A 17050-nucleotide genomic window follows, 5' to 3' on the forward strand; every position below is an offset into this window, starting at 1 on the left:
CTCTGTGTGCTGTGTATGTGCTAACTTGGAACAGGGAAACTTCACAAAAGCAAGCCTGAGATTTAACAGTAAATCTAACACCAAGGAATGCTGTGGAGACAGGCACATGGCAGGATGGCTTTGTAGAAAGAGTAGAATCATATTTAATACAATTAAAAGTAGTTACTTCAGTCGAGTCAGCCCTGGGTAAGTCTCCGTTAGAGTTCATTTGCAACTGATGGTGAAATCCTTTGAATGTGCAAATATTAAATGCTTTATTAATATTATTCTTGCAACTGCTGCAGGAACAGGCAGGGCCAAATCCTTGGAATACTGCAAGCTTGTAACATGACAAATAAGGCCAGTACTTTTGCCTGGCTAGCTTTAACACATTTCCTTGTTGTACCAACCAAGCATCGGCCTTAAAAATACAGGAAAGCTCAGGCCCTACTTTACCACCAAGGCAATCACTTCTGTGATCCAACATAAACTAAACAGCCATGTCCATCATACATCACCCAACACCAGCACATAAAGACTGAGTATTTACAGAAAAAGGGCAATGAAAACTGTGAGATGGAAATAAAGAGGCGCAGGGGAAATCTACTGGCTGTACTTTGAACTTCTATAACAGGATTAAAGTCTTGTGCCCTGCCCTGCCATGCAGAGGACTGAACCCCTCCTTGGTAACACAAACTTAGGCAAACACCCCAAAAAGATCAGAAAGCGATGACTGAAAGTATAGGGTAGAGAAGGAAATGAGACACTGAATTAGGAAAGGTTAAAAGGAGTAGGTCAGGTTCAGCCCTACAAAGACTTAACTGCGTGCAACTATATAAAGGAGGCTATAAAAGAGACCAACAACTGATTGTTCTCCCTAGTGAAGGACTGAACAAAAAACCACTGAGATGAAGCCATAAAAATGAAAATGAAGGACTGAGAAACTTTCTAATTTAAGCAGTGGAACAAACAGCCCAAAGGCTGTCTACTACTCATCGCTGAGGGTATTCAGGCTTAAGTAAACACCCATCTGTTAAAGGATGTTTTGTTGTAATACCTCCTGCAAGGCGGTGCAATGAGAGTCCCACCGAAGACTGAGGACGCAACACCTACAATTCATTTCTTTCATTAATTTCATCAATTAATTTCAGGTTTTGAAACATTTACTCAGAGCAAACATCTGGTTCTTAATCCCCCAGTTAATGCTGCTTTCAGCCCTAAGGAATTAATCATAGAAATCATGGAAAACAGTTTATTTGCCAGCAATGGAGTAAAACAAATTGCCTACCAACGTCTACACTGCTAATAGAGCAGGAGAACTGTCCTTTTTTCCCCTCTTTTTTGACATTTTAATTTAAAAAATAAAGAGTAGAAAGTTGTCCCCGGGCAGAGCTTTGCAGCAGTGTGTCAGCAGAGGATTACACAGCACTGCAGACTCAGGCTCTCACCCATGGTACTGAACTGCGATCTAAGGATGAGAAGTACTGTAAAAAGGGCTGGATATTATCATTAGTATTCAGGAGGCCAGAATTCCATGGCTTAGGTTGAATTCAAAGGGATCTTCTGAAAGCAGACACATTTGAGAGAAGAAAAGAGCTCTGCTGTGAAGGCAGGCGGGCTGCCCAGGCCGGGGCCAGGCCATGCTTCCTGCCACCGGCTCCCAGCAGGTTGCGCTGCAGTCTTGCTTAGTATCATTGAACCAAACCAACTCCTGCTCCCATTTTGTTTTCACCACTTCCACAATGTAGTATTTTAACCTATTAACAACTACAAAAAGGTAATGGTAAGGTAATATTTAAGTTGCCATACTGATAAAGAAAATCTATATTACTTATTGCATTCTCAGAACCCATGTGTTCTGGCACTCCTGACTCCTCCCTTCATGCCAAGGAGCTTTCCCAGCTACAGCTGGCCACCAGAAGATACTCACTTATAGAGTCCCAACCTGGTTTGTGTTGGAAGCGACATTAAAGCTTATCCAGTTCCAACCCCTGCCACAGGCAGGGACACCTTCCACTAGAGCAGCTTGCTCCAAGCCCCTGTGTCCAACCTGGCCTTGAACACTGCCAGGGATGGGGCAGCCACAGCTTCTCTGGGCACCCTACGCCAGCACCTCAGCACCCTCACAGGGAAGAACTTCTTCCCAATATCTAATCTAAAGCTACCCTCTATTGCCATCCCTTACACCCTGCAGCTCAATGGATTTACATCCCACTGCTTCCAGCTACTGTGAAGAAATTAAATGCAATGGAAAACCAACCACCATAATCATTCCAGCCCTCTGGCTTTAAAGATGTCCCTATCTGTGGGAATGGAACGTGCTGTTCATCAGCTGATTCGCCCAACTCTGCCACTACACGAATTTTAAATAAACATCTTTAATTCTCACAAAACAGACTTTTCAATACATACCAAATACAAGCAACATGCATTACGATTCTGTGCAGCAGCCCAGACTCTCAATAATAGCTCCGAACGTCTCTGTTAGCTTCAGGGACTCTAATTGACCACTATAATTTACTTCAAGGTTAGTGTGATTTGGACAGCCCTTGAATACGTGTTTTTGTTACTAGAGCCTTCTGTGCACTTTCGCTGCGGTCAAGCTTTTTCTACCTACTAATTTCACATTTTGTGCTGTGTGAATACTCCTAAGACAAGACATCAGTTAGTAACATAAGGATCTGAGTAATTTCTCCGTATGCTCCTTCAAATCTCTTCAGGTAATATTTCTTTATCAGCACATTCACATTGGCAGCTGCTTTACCTGTGCATCTTTCTACAACAAAACTCTGTTTCTTATTTGTTGTCTGGCCTTCATTAAATTTGCAGCTGCTCTAAGATCTTTGTATCATTTATTAGTGCTACTAGATACCATGAAGCGATGTATTAAGGGGGAAAAACACCTCTAGCTAGTTTTAGAAGAAATAATTCTGAAAGCCTTGTTAAAAATTACATTTGTGCTTTGGGGTTTGGTTTGTTTGGCATTTTTACCATGCATTCCAGACTGTTGTTTCTCTACTTACTTCTCTATGGTTCCAGTGTACTTCAGATGATAATACATTTCCATATAGAGTCCTGAAAGATAGATCCTTTACCATTCAGAGTTGACAAGTATTGAACTCATTCAGTCCAAGCCATATAAGCTCTCTTATTAATTCTTTGCTTTCCAAATTGGATCAAAACTGCACATGTTCCTATTCCTTCAGTTCACTCTGGTATCAGTTAATTCAAAGATCTGCTATGTGTCTCTAGCTAGGTCTTCAGCAGGGTCAGGGAACAGGACACAAGGTAAGAGCCAAGATACTACGGAGATTAAATTGCCATGATTAAAAAGGAACAACATCCAGAACAATGAAATACCAGAAAGCTGCAACATTCCAAATTAACTCTGCGGATGCCACAGCCAAATCAATTTGAACGAGGCTTTACATGCTCTGAAAGATCCTGTTCTGAACAAGCTCCAATAATAAAACCACCCCACAACTTAACCAGCCTTTAGTGACGGAGAAACTGCAGCTAGGCTGGTATCTTGTGTGCTTGTTTTCTACTGACAAAAAGCATACAGGGATGAAGACTGGGCTGTCAATCGGGGAGCTATTGTATCAGCTCTACATGGTAGCCTTAGCACACAGTGAGCAATTACAAGTCTCTTACCCCAGTAATTACAGCCATAAGAATACCTCTTGAACAACACAACATTCCGGTTCTGCCACATAGCTCATGCTTCTCAGAGTGCAATGCACTAATTGTAACAAATACTTCCTTCTTAAGACTGAAATCAAAGTCTTAACTGGCTGGTCAGGTCTCACTATCATTATTTCCATTAGAGGGGCTTGTGCTGCTACTGTAGGTGGCAAGGAACAAAAATTTAACAGGCTTTCTTAAGTTCTTTTTCAATGGGAATAAAGCATTCCACAACATTTTTAAGGCTAGAGAACCGACTCCCACACATATCACAACGGTGACTCCAGTGGGAAACAAAACTATTGGAAATCACCATTATTGTGAGCTCTTCAGAGAATATTCCTATCACGCGGAAGACTGATATTATTGGATGCTCTCGATATATGTTAGTAAATTAGATATTCTGGTAACTCCCTGTTGGAAATGGGTGGGTTTTGCACATGAAAATTGCAGTCTGAAATCCCAGCCAAATCAAGCACTGACTACTGCAGTTCATTTTTTAGGAGTTTGTCTTTCTCAGAATTAGAATTTAAAGCTGTCAGTTAAGAGCTAAATCGTTACTGGACGGTCCAATATTCCCAGGCATTACAACACTTTATTTTTTCTGACCTCTCAAACATGTCTCTCCCAGAAAAGCCAGCTTTGCGATTCTGAAACATGCAAAAAACTGGCCAAGCCTTAGAATGTTAGACCTGAAACACTGCTTCTCTGTTGAACACAGGATTAAAGTATAAATAAGCTATGTAAAATGACTCAACAAACATATCAAATGGCAAATGTTGGGAAAAGACACGCACATTTATGAACTCTGTTGTCAAATTATTTTGAACACAAAAGTCATACTGGGTTCTGGTTTGGTACCCAGACCCTGTACACACCCATTTAGGGCTCAGAGCCGATTCTCTCAGAGAACAGCATCTCCCCACTGTTGCTGGGGATTCTTACTTACCAGTTGGGACAGCAGGATCCATTGTTGGCTTTTCCCAGGTATTGATCTGCTCCCAGGTAAATCCATTGGTTCCCAAGGCCACACTATAACCACAATTACTGTAGTGCTCATCAAACGAACAACCACCTAAAACCAAGAAAAACAAACACATTCCTGTATTATTTATTTATCCCTCATTATGGCCGGTCAATTACTTAAATATTTCATACCCAAGTTTACCCAGGGGGAAAAAAAAAAAAAAATACTAGGTTTCAGGCAGCAGAGGAGGTATTCAGAAAACGTTTCTGTTCTTTCCACACTTTGTATCCATTGGAAGCCTTTGTTTTCTTCCTTCCGTGCTACTGCTTCCTAGATCAGTTCCCTTTATTTCAGCTTATTGCCTTTACATTTACAAGCATATGATGTGCACATGCAAGAAAATTTGCATTTGGGTCCCTGAAACTGAGAGTTCATTACATAACCCCCCCAAGTCAGGTATTAAAAGCAAAAATACCCCAGAAAAATAGAACAGGAGAGTGAGAAGTGGGAGGACGGAAGAAGAAACACAGATGGTAAACAAGTACACTGCTGTTCCTACAGGGAATCCTCACTTCACTTTTAAGCCTCGAATTACACAAGGTTGGGTTACACCTATGGAAAGTGCAACCTGCCTTTTAACCATCTCTTCTGCATAACAACATGCAGCTCTGAGTGGCACATGACCATTCCTCAAGGTCTTTCCTGTGATACTTTTGAATGCAGTGTCGTTCTTGACAACAAGAGAGTAACAAGGAGTGGATGGCAACCCACATTCACACCTTCCAGACTGTTGACTGTGATCTTCCCTACTGCAGTTCCTGAAATACTTGGAAGGAGTTAACTGTCACAAATAACCTGGCAGCTGCCTCAACACTTGTGGATCAAGGGAAATCCATGAACACTGCAATGAAATTCTGTATTCCAGCACAGATTTGAAATGTGTGTCACACAGACAAATCAAGCTACTTTATTCCCTGCTAGGATGGATATTCCTCTGCTGGTGTCCCTTACAAGTACCTCAGGCACATTCCTCTTCACATCCACCCAACTTAGTCTGCCAAACATATTCCAGTACTGGATCTATTAGATCAGGCAGCCCAGGTCCTTGACTTTAGACATTAATCATGTCAACAGCGTCTCTGTACAGCTCTTTCTCTCTTATGGAAGCAAGGATACATTTTCTCTGCAGATACTATTCCTCCACAGGCAACTGGACATCTCACACTTTCAGGCTGCAAGGACTGAGCTCAAGACAACACGAACTTGCTCTGCCAGCCAAGTTGCCAATTGCTCTTGACACTAATCAGAGTTACAGGCAGAGATGCTCCTGACTCTTTACTCCTTCCCACAGGCTGCACTGCCTATACGCACTGAATGAATAGATGGAACATGAGTGATCCATGGTTCTTTTTTAAGGATTATCCAACATGGGGACATAGAAGCCTTCTTTGGTTTCCACGTATATTTTCTATTGTCTAGTTCCAGAAAAGCCCAAACTTGTCTTTGTTCCTGTAGAACTCTTCATAAATGATGAACACAAATATATACCATGTCATTAATATTTATAAATCCTCATTCTGCTAACGGATTTTATGCTCACTCCAGCCACAACTGGTTTTCTACAAAGCTTCACATAGTATTTCTATTTAAGTGTATACTGGAAGGATTTGTTGGGTAGAGTGCTTGACACCCCAAAAAAATCACAGAATCATAGAACAGGGTTGGAAAGACCTTAAGATCATCTGGTTCCAACCCCCTGCCATGGGCAGGGACACCTCACACTAAACCATCTCACCCAAGGCTCTGTCCAGCCTGGCCTTGAACACCGCCAGGGATGGAGCATTCACAACTTCCCTGGGCACCCTGTGCCAATGCCTCACCACCCTTACAATAAAGTAAAAATACCCTGTTGCTGAAGAAGACTTTAAACACGAGCTTCTCCTAAAAAAACATTTGATAGACCATATATTTCCATGATAAATAAATCTGACTACAGCACATTCTATAACCCTCGTAAACTTGCCTGTTAGAGTCAAGTCTCTAGAAATATTTCCTTTGTGTCATTATTTTACACTATTTTAGTAATTTCTTCTTTAAGTTTACTGCACTTGTGAAGCTTTGCCAGCTGTCAAAATGAGCAGGATTACACTTAAAATGTTTCCTTAATTTGATAAATCTAATATAGGTGAAAAAGTTCAAGTTTAGAATATTAAACATGCTCATTAAAACGTCTAAGGGAAAAATCAAGGTGCTCCAGATTGTGTGGGAGTATGCAATACAACTGAAAGTCACCTTTTTCACAGCGAGAGGGTATGAGAGACATCAAACCGCCTGTTCTCAGCCTCCAACCAGAGCATTCTAATTTCGACAGATCCCCTTTAATAGCACAACTCCAGACACAAACCATCCCCACACAACCTCTGCTCAGCGCAATGCAGCGCACAATAACGGTGCTGTCTCTGAGCTATCACTTTGAAGGGATTGCACACAAAGTCTCTGATGGAGCCAGACAATTGTACGAGGTCTCATGCACACAGAGAAAATTGCACAGGCGCTGTTCCGAGGTCCCAGAAGCAAAACAAGCAACAGCAGCAAAATATGGGGTAGCAATCCTCATATAACAGGGAATGTAACTATCAATACCTTGCTCTAATCAGCTAAGTAAGTTATTTTACACACGCTGAAGCAGGCAAAGTCAGCAGAGGGACTGAAGAGAGGATACGGTGAGAACCTGGGCAAGACTGGGAGTTTCCACTGATAAGAGAACACCTGGGAAAGCTTCTAAAGTGCCTTGTCTGAAAGTCAAAGCTAACCTTGCAGTACAATTAGGTAAGAAAGGCAAGAATAAACCATACAGAGCCTGAAAAATAGCAGCAAGGCACCTACATTTTAAAGACCTAACAGGTTAGTGGAGAAACCTCCAAATGCAGAGTGGCAGGGCAATAAACCAGAAGGATTAATTTACCAGAAGCAACAGAATTGGAGCTTGTAGGTGAATTTGCAGGAAATGAGGACAAGGAGAAAAAATCCGAGTCAACTTTAAGGCACAGACAAGCAGGCTGGCTGCAGGAATCTTGGGTACCCAAGAGGAGGGAAGTCTCCATCTGCTTCTTGCTATGGGGCGTCAAAAGAGCAGAATTAAAAGGGAAGTTTGGACTCAGCGCTGTATTAACTTGGTAGATAAAAGTCAGCAACTCCTCTGCGCTATTACAGCATACATAATACTACAGAACAGGAAAGAAACTTCAGAAAGAGGAAGGGAAAAATCACAACATGTACAGTATTCCAGACGTAGCAGTTACTTGTTCATACCTGCCAAACGAGCGTACCATAGGTGGCCTTACTCCCACCCTTCCTGCAGAGCACGGCACACAGCACCACAGCTCCAGTTACAGGCAGCCACGCTCAAAAGCGGCTCTGAACCTTCCACCCCACCCCGCCTCACCTCACCTCGGGACTTCCATGCCCACCGCGCTCCCCTCAGGACGGTTTCCCTCACTGCTCCTCTCCCCTTTTCCCGCCCTTTCCCCTTCCTCAAGTGCGCTCCCCCGCGGCTCCCGCAGCACTCCGCCCCGCGCCTGCGCACTGCGGGGCAGCGCAGCCCGCTCTCTCCCCGCCGAGGCCGCGCCTGCAGCACGGGGCCGTGGAGCCGGGCTCTTAGACACACACCGGCTTCCGAAACGCGAACCCAGCCCCGGCTCGTGTTTACCCGTCCCGCTCCTGGAGGAGGCGCTTCCCGTGCTCACCCCCTGGATCGAGCGGTCCGCGCTGCAAGACCCCTAAACACGCGGTTACACCCCGTTAGCGAAGTTCAGCTTAGACTACATTTAAAGCGTCCACTTCAGTGGGGGTAATAACTGTCAAGTGAACTGACAGGCGAAATTGACCAGATGGCTTACATTCATAAGCTTAACTTCAAGTATTTCCGAAGACGCGCTGCTTACGTGGATACCTAAATATGAGCTACACCTAAATACATTAGAACATAAAGGGGAAGGGGGGAAGGTTAGATCCATCCTAATGCAGAATCATCCATTGCTGAAACAAGACTGCTTCGCAGGAAAGCAGAGCTATTCATAAACATAGAAAGAATAATCCTCAAATTGAAAGACGATACCACTCAATGAATTTAGGTACCAGGTTGGCACGTTATCATTTTAGCTGCAGTATCAGGAAGGTGTTTGAGGAACATGAAAACACCTACACATCTGCTAAAACAGGGTTCTACAGCTTCATGTATTAACAAGAATGAGGATTTTTTAGGAAGCTAACGGGGATCTTGGAGTCTTTCCCATGTTTGGCTGAAAATTAAACAGTGACAAATGCAGCTGCTAAGCGGGGCAAAAGAAAAGCGAATGGATATGACTGATATTGTTAGATAATGCATGTGGTGTTGACCCCTTTTCAGAAAATGAAACCCAAACAAGAAGCTCTTCTCTTCCTGAAAAGGGTCATACTGAAGCAAATAACAGCTCACATAGGAAGGATAAAATATCCCTTGTTTTACACTGCAGGCTTGTAACAATGCCACTGCTCATATGAATGATGCTAATTAATCTTGAGCAGACCTATCATCAGTCACTGAGACTTGCCCCCGGATTAAATGTAAACCAGCCTTGCATAAATTGAATGCTTCCTTTGAATATATAATTGAATTTGCAGAAATGTGCGCCAGGGGGGTGTTTAAATAAGTGCGCAAATATGATAAAAAGAACTTCACGCCATAATATCTAATTCAGTAAGCAAAAATAATGGCAGGGCACAGTCCAATTAGTGTTTGATTTATTTATTTTAACAAATCCAATTAGGAAAATGTTTTATAAAGTCATCCAATGTCAAACTCCCAACGACAAAACAGATCTAAAAAAATCCAATACTTCCAAAAAGAGATAAAGAAACACTGCGTGAGAAACCTCACTGGTTATCCTATGCTTCTAAACACACACAGAAAACAGCACAGATTCAGACATCGTTTGGAGTGCTTACAACATTCCCAAGGTGGGAAGGGGGTAGAGACATAGCAAGTACATCAGTCTCCTTTGTCCCATTTCAGGTCTTTTTCTGGGACATAATAAATAAGGGAGAAAAGTAACTACTTAAGAAAAAAAAAAGGGGGGGGGGAATAGCACAGAAATGCTTTAAAAGCATGCAGTACTTTGCTGGGGAACATCCCTTCTGAGGCTCTCCTGAGAGCTGAGATACTAGTTCATCAGCTTAGAATTTGGCCTCAAGAAATATGAGGCAAGCAGAGGAAGAAACAAACACTGTTATGATGAGGTAGGAACTATAAAACTCCAGAAATGAACACGCTGCTGTTTCTGATCATCCATTCTCATCTTTTCCAAAGACATTCTTGCTTACAAGGGCTGTAAGAGATACATTTGACTCATTAGGATAATTTCTATTGTGGGATTTATTATACAAAAACACATTAATAACTTTTTTGTTTATCAAACTGTGAGACCTCACGCAGTAGATGCTTGAGAAATCTTACTTCATATTCTTATGGAGAGAGAGGAGAATAAAAATGCGCATGTAAAGTCTGTGTGGAGTTGCTTTGTTTAAGATGGGATAAACAAAGGGATTTGGGGGTTCCCTCCCTCAGGAAGAGTACTTAGTGTTTTATGTGCTTTCTACTCCTTCCAGAAAGATTACGACAGAAGACATCAGAAACACGCACACAAGCAACCCAAAATGCTAAGCTGAACAAGAAAGCAGATCCAGATTCTCCAGACTAGACTTATTGCTAACGAGCACTCTCCACAGGCTCAGCTCTCAACAGACATCATGCCAAAGAGGACAAGCATGGAGAGACTGAACTTGTCACTTGAGGTATCATTAGTTTTAAATGTGACACCCTGAAAGCAATGCATTTTGTATAGCCTTAGGTATCTGCACAGCACAGGATGGGAAGCTTGAGAAGAGCCAACAGTAATGGGTATCTCATCTGTCAGAAAATCATCCTGCTGCCATCACACTATCAACCTGCTTTTCTGACTGGCTAGTTTCAATCAGTACTTCATTATTTTATATTTATTTTTAATATTATTTATTAGTAGTAGCATTTATTATTTTATTATATATATTAGTTATTAGTGGCGTTATTATATATTTGTTTTTCTAACTGGCCAGTTTCAATCAGTACTTCATTATTTTACTGATTTATTCTGTATTCCCAGATTTTCAGGAAAAAGGTTTCTGCAAAGAAAAAGGAGTTCTCTTTACTGAGTCAAAGGGCACCATATGTTCACCATGTATTTAAACTCAAACTCCGCAAGGGAAAGGTCCTCAAACTGCAAGGAAAAGCTTTGATCAAGTTGTGTGCCTTGCTTCAAGGATCTACACCAAAAGAAACAGAGAAAAAGATTCCCCAGTGTGTAATAAGGCATAAACTCCAAAGTAAAACATTCATAACATCTTCTGATGTCAGTTGTTTAAGAACTGAGCTTAGGCCTACCATAAATTCAGGTAAGTCACTCAACCATGAAACACAGATGCACTGAAAACCGGCTTCTCCGCTTCTGGTGCTCACAAAAGTGCTTCTCTCCAGGTATCCAGATGTTCTGCGGTTTAGAAGTAAACATCAGTGATTTCTCTAGTGCCTCAAACACATTGCTATATGTGATTTGGTTTCTGCTGCAAGATCACTCCTCATTGATGAGGTATTACTCATCTGCCACAGATGAGTTCCATCTCTTTTCCTTTCCATCTTACTCTTAACACAGTATTTTTAGAGTCACATATAAGCAGAGAAAGTTTTCTCTACACTCTGGAAGGTGCAAGTCCTCTGAGATAGTGGTAACAATTGTTTGGTTTAGGTACGAATCGTTGTTAGAATTGACTGAATTTCATTCCTTTCTCATGGTCTCTGTTCTGGCAATCAGATCTCTCAGAAAGTGTGTGTTTTCAACTGCACCAATGAAAATCACTTCAGGATTAATATATATGTGTATAGCTTTAGGGTTTGTTTTCCTATATCAAGCTAATCCTTGGGAAAAAAAAAAAACTAAACCCCCAAAACTGGAGCGCAGCTTAGAAAAGCTCTTCATTTCAACTGGAAACGGTAATGGTCGCAAAGTAGGCTCAAGACTGGTGTTTTTTTATACCACTGTGATTTCAAGTGCTATCAACCTATTAAGGAAGACTTTCATACCAGTACATCTTTTTAAAGTCTTTTCCAAATTTGTATGCCATGTCACATTGCTGTCTCTGCATAGATTCACTGAATTGTTTGGGTTTGAAAGAGACCTTAAAGCTTATCCAGTTCCAACCCCTGCCACAGGCAGGGACACCTTCCACTAGAGCAGCTTGCTCCAAGCCCCTGTGTCCAGCCTGCCCTTGAACACTGCCAGGGATGGGGCAGCCACAGCTTCTCTGGGCACCCTGGGCCAGCGCCTCAGCACCCTCACAGGGAAGAGCTTCTGCCTCAGAGCTCATCTCAGTCTCCCGTCTGGCAGGCTGAAATCATTGCCCCTCATCCTGTCACTTACATTACAACGTTACACATCTACTTCCGCACGCTTTGAAGCGGTTCACGAGCACAATTTCCATGCACACACAACACATATGCACAAACTCAGTGGCTGCATGTTCATTTCATAGAAGCCTTGCTATATTCAAAATATTACTGACACTGCATAAGGAATCCTGTGCGGTCTTCATGACTGTCTCCAATAACATATCTGAATGTTGTGAAAGGAAGAGATCAAATAGGTCTAACGTTGTCTGGTGAAACACCTAAAGACAAAATCACCTCCCAGTAACAAGTTTTTCTTCCAATACTTCTCCACAGAAGCTATTGGTCCCAAATGCGCAATAGAGTCTGACACAGTTTATCAGTTATCTTCTAATCCCATGGAACCACTCTGCTGCAAAACAACCATTGTGCCTAGGATCCTGGCATATATGGAACAAGTATTTAAGCTATATTTCCTAAACTTGTCAGGTTAAGTTTTCATTCTTGAATTCATTGTTATAGGTTTCTCTTTGCAGAAGCTTACCTACATCTCATGATTTGAGCCCTGGACCAGCTCATACATTCATTACTAATTCTGTACTTTATAATCCACCAAAGATGAGTGAAAGCGCTTTGAAGTATCCTAGGAGTAAAAGTAACACTAAATGTCATTTGTTTAAATTTATGTGCCCAAATTCTAGGATGACTCATCTAACTTCACTTGCCAGAATGTCTGTCCTTTATTTAATACCAGGAATATCTTTTTCCTGCTGACAGCTTAGCTGTCACTATTTCAATAGCTCAATATTAACATTTTATTGCTTTATTTAAAAGTGTCATTATTAACATATCTATAATCTCATTGGATTTCTTAAACTATGGAACAAAGCCCGTTAATACACTGCATCTTTCAAAGAACCCTAACTTTGCAAGTTCAGTTTAGTTTCAGCCTGCTGAAACACCAAGATTTATGTGAAGAGATTTCAGACTTGTCTGTCCCAGTGTAATGAAACTTGTAAAATTAATAGAGTCTTCAAAACCATACAAGATCCTTAAACAGACATTCCCCACCATCTTTTCTTATTTTTCTAGCTAATAACCTTTGTAATTCAGTAGTTAGTGGCTTCCTGCTTTATTCATAAGATGAAATGAAGATTCCTTTTTAAAAATGCAAATTTATATCACTTTTATTCTTGTAGTCTGAGTAGAAAGCCTTACTTTGCTTCCATTTGTTTTTTAACTTACAAGGCCACTTGTTTTTCCCTAAAATAGTGCCATTCTGTATTCCAAAAACATCTGAAATGATTAGCCATAGTTATTGAAAATGTGCTGTATTTGTCAATAACCATTTGTGAGTATTCATTGTTTTTACAATTTCGCCAAGTGCTACATCAACTGCTGCACTGGAGTCTTGGATCAGTCAGAACTCTCTGCTGACTTACTTCATTTCAGCATTAGGTAATGTCACGTGGAATACCTATTCAAGCTGCAGTTGTTTAAATGATGTATTTATTTTACTTTACCATCCACCAAGGCAGCAAAAAACTGTCTGAAGATAACTGGTTCTCAATTTATATTCCATTAAAAACCTATCTTCCTCAATAAGCTTTTGTACAAACCAAATGCATGTGTTTGGACTGTAAGCAAGAAGCAGGCATTGACTGACTCACATTGTCTTTGGTGATGAATAATATCTCAAAAGAGACAATTTCAAGGATTCCAATACCATTTACAATTGTGTCTTCTGATCTTTCTCTTTTCCTACTGCTGCTGGGGCTCCTGGTTTGGAATAGGATCTCCTTTTAGCCGAGATGTTTTCTTGGAACTTACAGTCAGAAGACATGAAGACAAACTTAAGGGGTAGGAAGTCTGGTTTATTGCCAGTGACCACAGCATAAAATTAAACATGATTTGGTTACAGTCAAATGTAACCAGAACAGACATATTTTAGAGAAGAAGTTCAGTGCTTATTGGGCTGGCATTTTCATAATACTTCCATCAGCAAAACAGCCTTCCCAAATGAAGCCAAAGGAAGTCAGTCAAAGCAGTGCTGAACTTCAGAAGGTCCCTTGTTCTCTGTAGAAATTCTTAACACTCCATCTGCAGAGACCTCTGTGAAACTTTGCACTTGGCACTCTCTGAAGCTTCACCACCACATTAGCAAAGCTAACCCCTTCCTAACACCTACCATGGTCTAGTGACCACATCTTGTGCACTTACAGAAAACTACCCACAGTATGCATAAGGGCAAACAGGTACATCTATACGCACACATCCCATCTGTATTCCAAGTGGTTCGAAAAAGAGTTTAAATGTTTTATTGTAGAAGAGTCTAATATGGTCAGTTGATTCTTGGTGAACAATACTGATATTTTGTTCAAATTGCTTCTAAAGAACACCACATGCAGTTAAAGCTCCAGCATTGTGCCAGTCTCCAAAGGCTGCTCCTTGATATTTGAGCTAGCAGGCTTAATATAAACTAGCTCAACTGTATGCTGGTTAAATGACAGAAAACTATCTAAAAAGATAAATATCATCTGATACTGATCATCAACAAATAAAATCTATTGACTGATACAATGGCAGTAACATGCAATGGGTGTAGCAATTGATAGATCTTCTTAAATTTAATAGCTGGCTTACTGGTAGCTACTCCCAGGGAGTGGCTCTATCAATAACTTTTATTGAGGTCTAGCAATCCTTATAGCTACAAGACTGTGCATTCTTCAGACTGAGGTTCTCTTACTAGATACCCTTTTGCTTGCTGCTAACAGTTACTGCTTCAAATTACATATAAAGTGCAATGGCAAGGATATGCGAAAATACGTATTTTAATTTGGTTTCAGTTGAACCATGATCTTCATTCGATGTGTCAGGAGCAAGTCAAGCTCAGAAATGACAGTGGTTAGCCAGCTGCTCTGCTTTCACATGCCCTGGGGTCATCAGGGAACAGGAGGATAAATACTGGACTATGCAAAAGACCTTGCAAAGTTTGGCTGGTTGATTGACAGTTGAGGGACTAACAATCAGGTAGAGGTTCCAATTTTAACAATCTGTTACCTGATTCTTTCATATACACATATATATATGAAAAGATATATATATATATATATATATGTTTATTTTATCTCTCCATTTCTCATACCCATTTTCTCCCTTGATGTTTGTGGATGCTTTTCGGAATCACAGCAAAGTGGCGCAAGCACTGAGCACTGGAACCCTGCTGTCCTCTGTACCACATTGTAAACATGGGAATGATGGGAAGGTTTGCTTGCTTTTAGCCTCCAGACTCCTCTGTGTAAATTCTCTACCCAAAAAGCAAAACAGAGTAAATACGTGCCAGGAATAAATAGATCCCTGCCTAACAGCACATGTGAGCTCTTGAAAATATATAGAGCTCCTTTTCTGTTTAACCAAATTTCCTACTACGCTATGTAAAGCAGATGTGCAAAAGTGCCTCTCTAATTACAGCTATGAATTTTCCACTTACATTAGCTGACCTAGAACATGCATTTAGCAGAGCTGCAGCTGCAGTGTTCTAAACTCTGTATTAAAGAGTGACAACAAGGAAAAGGAGGGGAAATTTAGGGCAACATTACCAGAAATGCAGTTCGCTCTAAAACCAGCTTGCATTCTGTTAGAAAGGAGGCATCACACACACCTCCCCACTCAGGGTGTTGTTCTGACCTACCCTTAGCCACCTGCAGCCAGTGACAATCACAGGCGATCTCCAAATATGACCACCAGCCACATTTTGCTGAGACAGTCCCACTGAAGCCACTACAAGGTAGCTTCCCCCTATCCCCTTGTGTGGGGAAATTACTTGCTAATAACAGGGCAGCTCAATATCTGCAGAGTTTCTTAATATTAGAGGAATTCCAAACTGTAAAGCGTACTAATTTGCAATGGTTTATGGTCACTGTGGACTTCATTTCAAAACAATTTCAGGCTGTACTATCCTTGTTATACAAAATTTACTTGGTAAAATACAGCAGAAGATTCCCTATTCCATTATCCAAGGCATTTTTTCTGTTTCTGGGATATATCATCTCCAGTTTGAGGCTGAAATATAGAATAATACATTTCCAACAGAAAATACTTTTGAAGAAAGACTTTCCGAGTTCTCCAGTTCTTATGCCTTTAAAATAGCATCAAGCCTGAACCCTGCCAGGAAGAATTAAAAGCTTAAAGCATTTCTGAGACTTGAAAGGCACAAGGTGAAGGAACCTAAATGTAATCACTGTTCAGGATACTGAATGACCAGATTCTAATAAGAAGCCCTTTTTCTGTCATATAAACCATGGTTTCTGTCATCATTTAACCCTTGGCTCCTCGAGACATGAGCTAGACACTCAGCTTTTTATCCCCAGGCTCATGTTGCCATCCAAACAGAGATGGCTTTGTGAAGGACAGATTCTAAACATCTACATTTGAAACATGCTGTGAAATAGTTTAACAGGCAATACATCAGTATTTCCTTTTAGTAACTTAGGAGGATTTTGTTAACACCTACACAAGTATAAAACAAGACACTTGGAAGTACTGCAGACAAACTTTCTGTTGCTGTTCCTGCACTGTCTAGGCTCATAAAAGCAATTCAGATGCACAAAAAGCTCATCTATTGGCCATTTACTTCTGGAAATAAGGTCTTACAAGCAATTTAAGAAGATAATTGTCCTTGCTTGAAAGATTTCTCTTTACACTAGACATTGAATGACACTGTCTCCATAAATTAGACAAAATACCTTCTGCATGACATCACTTTATCCATATCCTCATCAGGCCCTATAAAACACCTTTCCACTTGGATTTTGGTAGCTAGAAGGGTATTTCTGAGTACAACTGCATGTAGTATTTAACAGCATAAGAAACTTCATTAAAAGGTAATGCATTCCCAGAGCCCCCAGGTGAAAGCATAGGCACTTGGGAGCAGAGGAAGCATCCTTCTAAAGATTCCAAAAGTT

The 17050-nt window shown here is 41.0% G+C and overlaps 1 protein-coding gene across 1 annotated transcript in view; it reads right to left on the reverse strand.

The window, feature by feature from the left end:
• Positions 1-2764: 2764 nt before the first annotated feature.
• Positions 2765-17050, reverse strand: part of LOC134169128 (receptor-type tyrosine-protein phosphatase T-like) — a 128692-nt gene continuing 114406 nt past the window's right edge. The window contains exons 2-3 of the mRNA XM_062629383.1: positions 4613-4738; positions 2765-3054 (exon numbers count right to left, since the gene is read on the reverse strand). Coding sequence (XP_062485367.1) covers positions 2999-3054; positions 4613-4738 — 182 coding nt within the window. The 3' untranslated portion in view covers positions 2765-2998. The remainder of the gene's footprint in view (positions 3055-4612; positions 4739-17050) is intronic.

The sequence above is a fragment of the Pezoporus occidentalis genome, unplaced genomic scaffold (assembly GCF_034315485.1).
Source record: "Pezoporus occidentalis ecotype Australia unplaced genomic scaffold, CSIRO_AGI_Poc_V1 ctg333, whole genome shotgun sequence".
Taxonomy (NCBI): domain Eukaryota; kingdom Metazoa; phylum Chordata; class Aves; order Psittaciformes; family Psittacidae; genus Pezoporus; species Pezoporus occidentalis.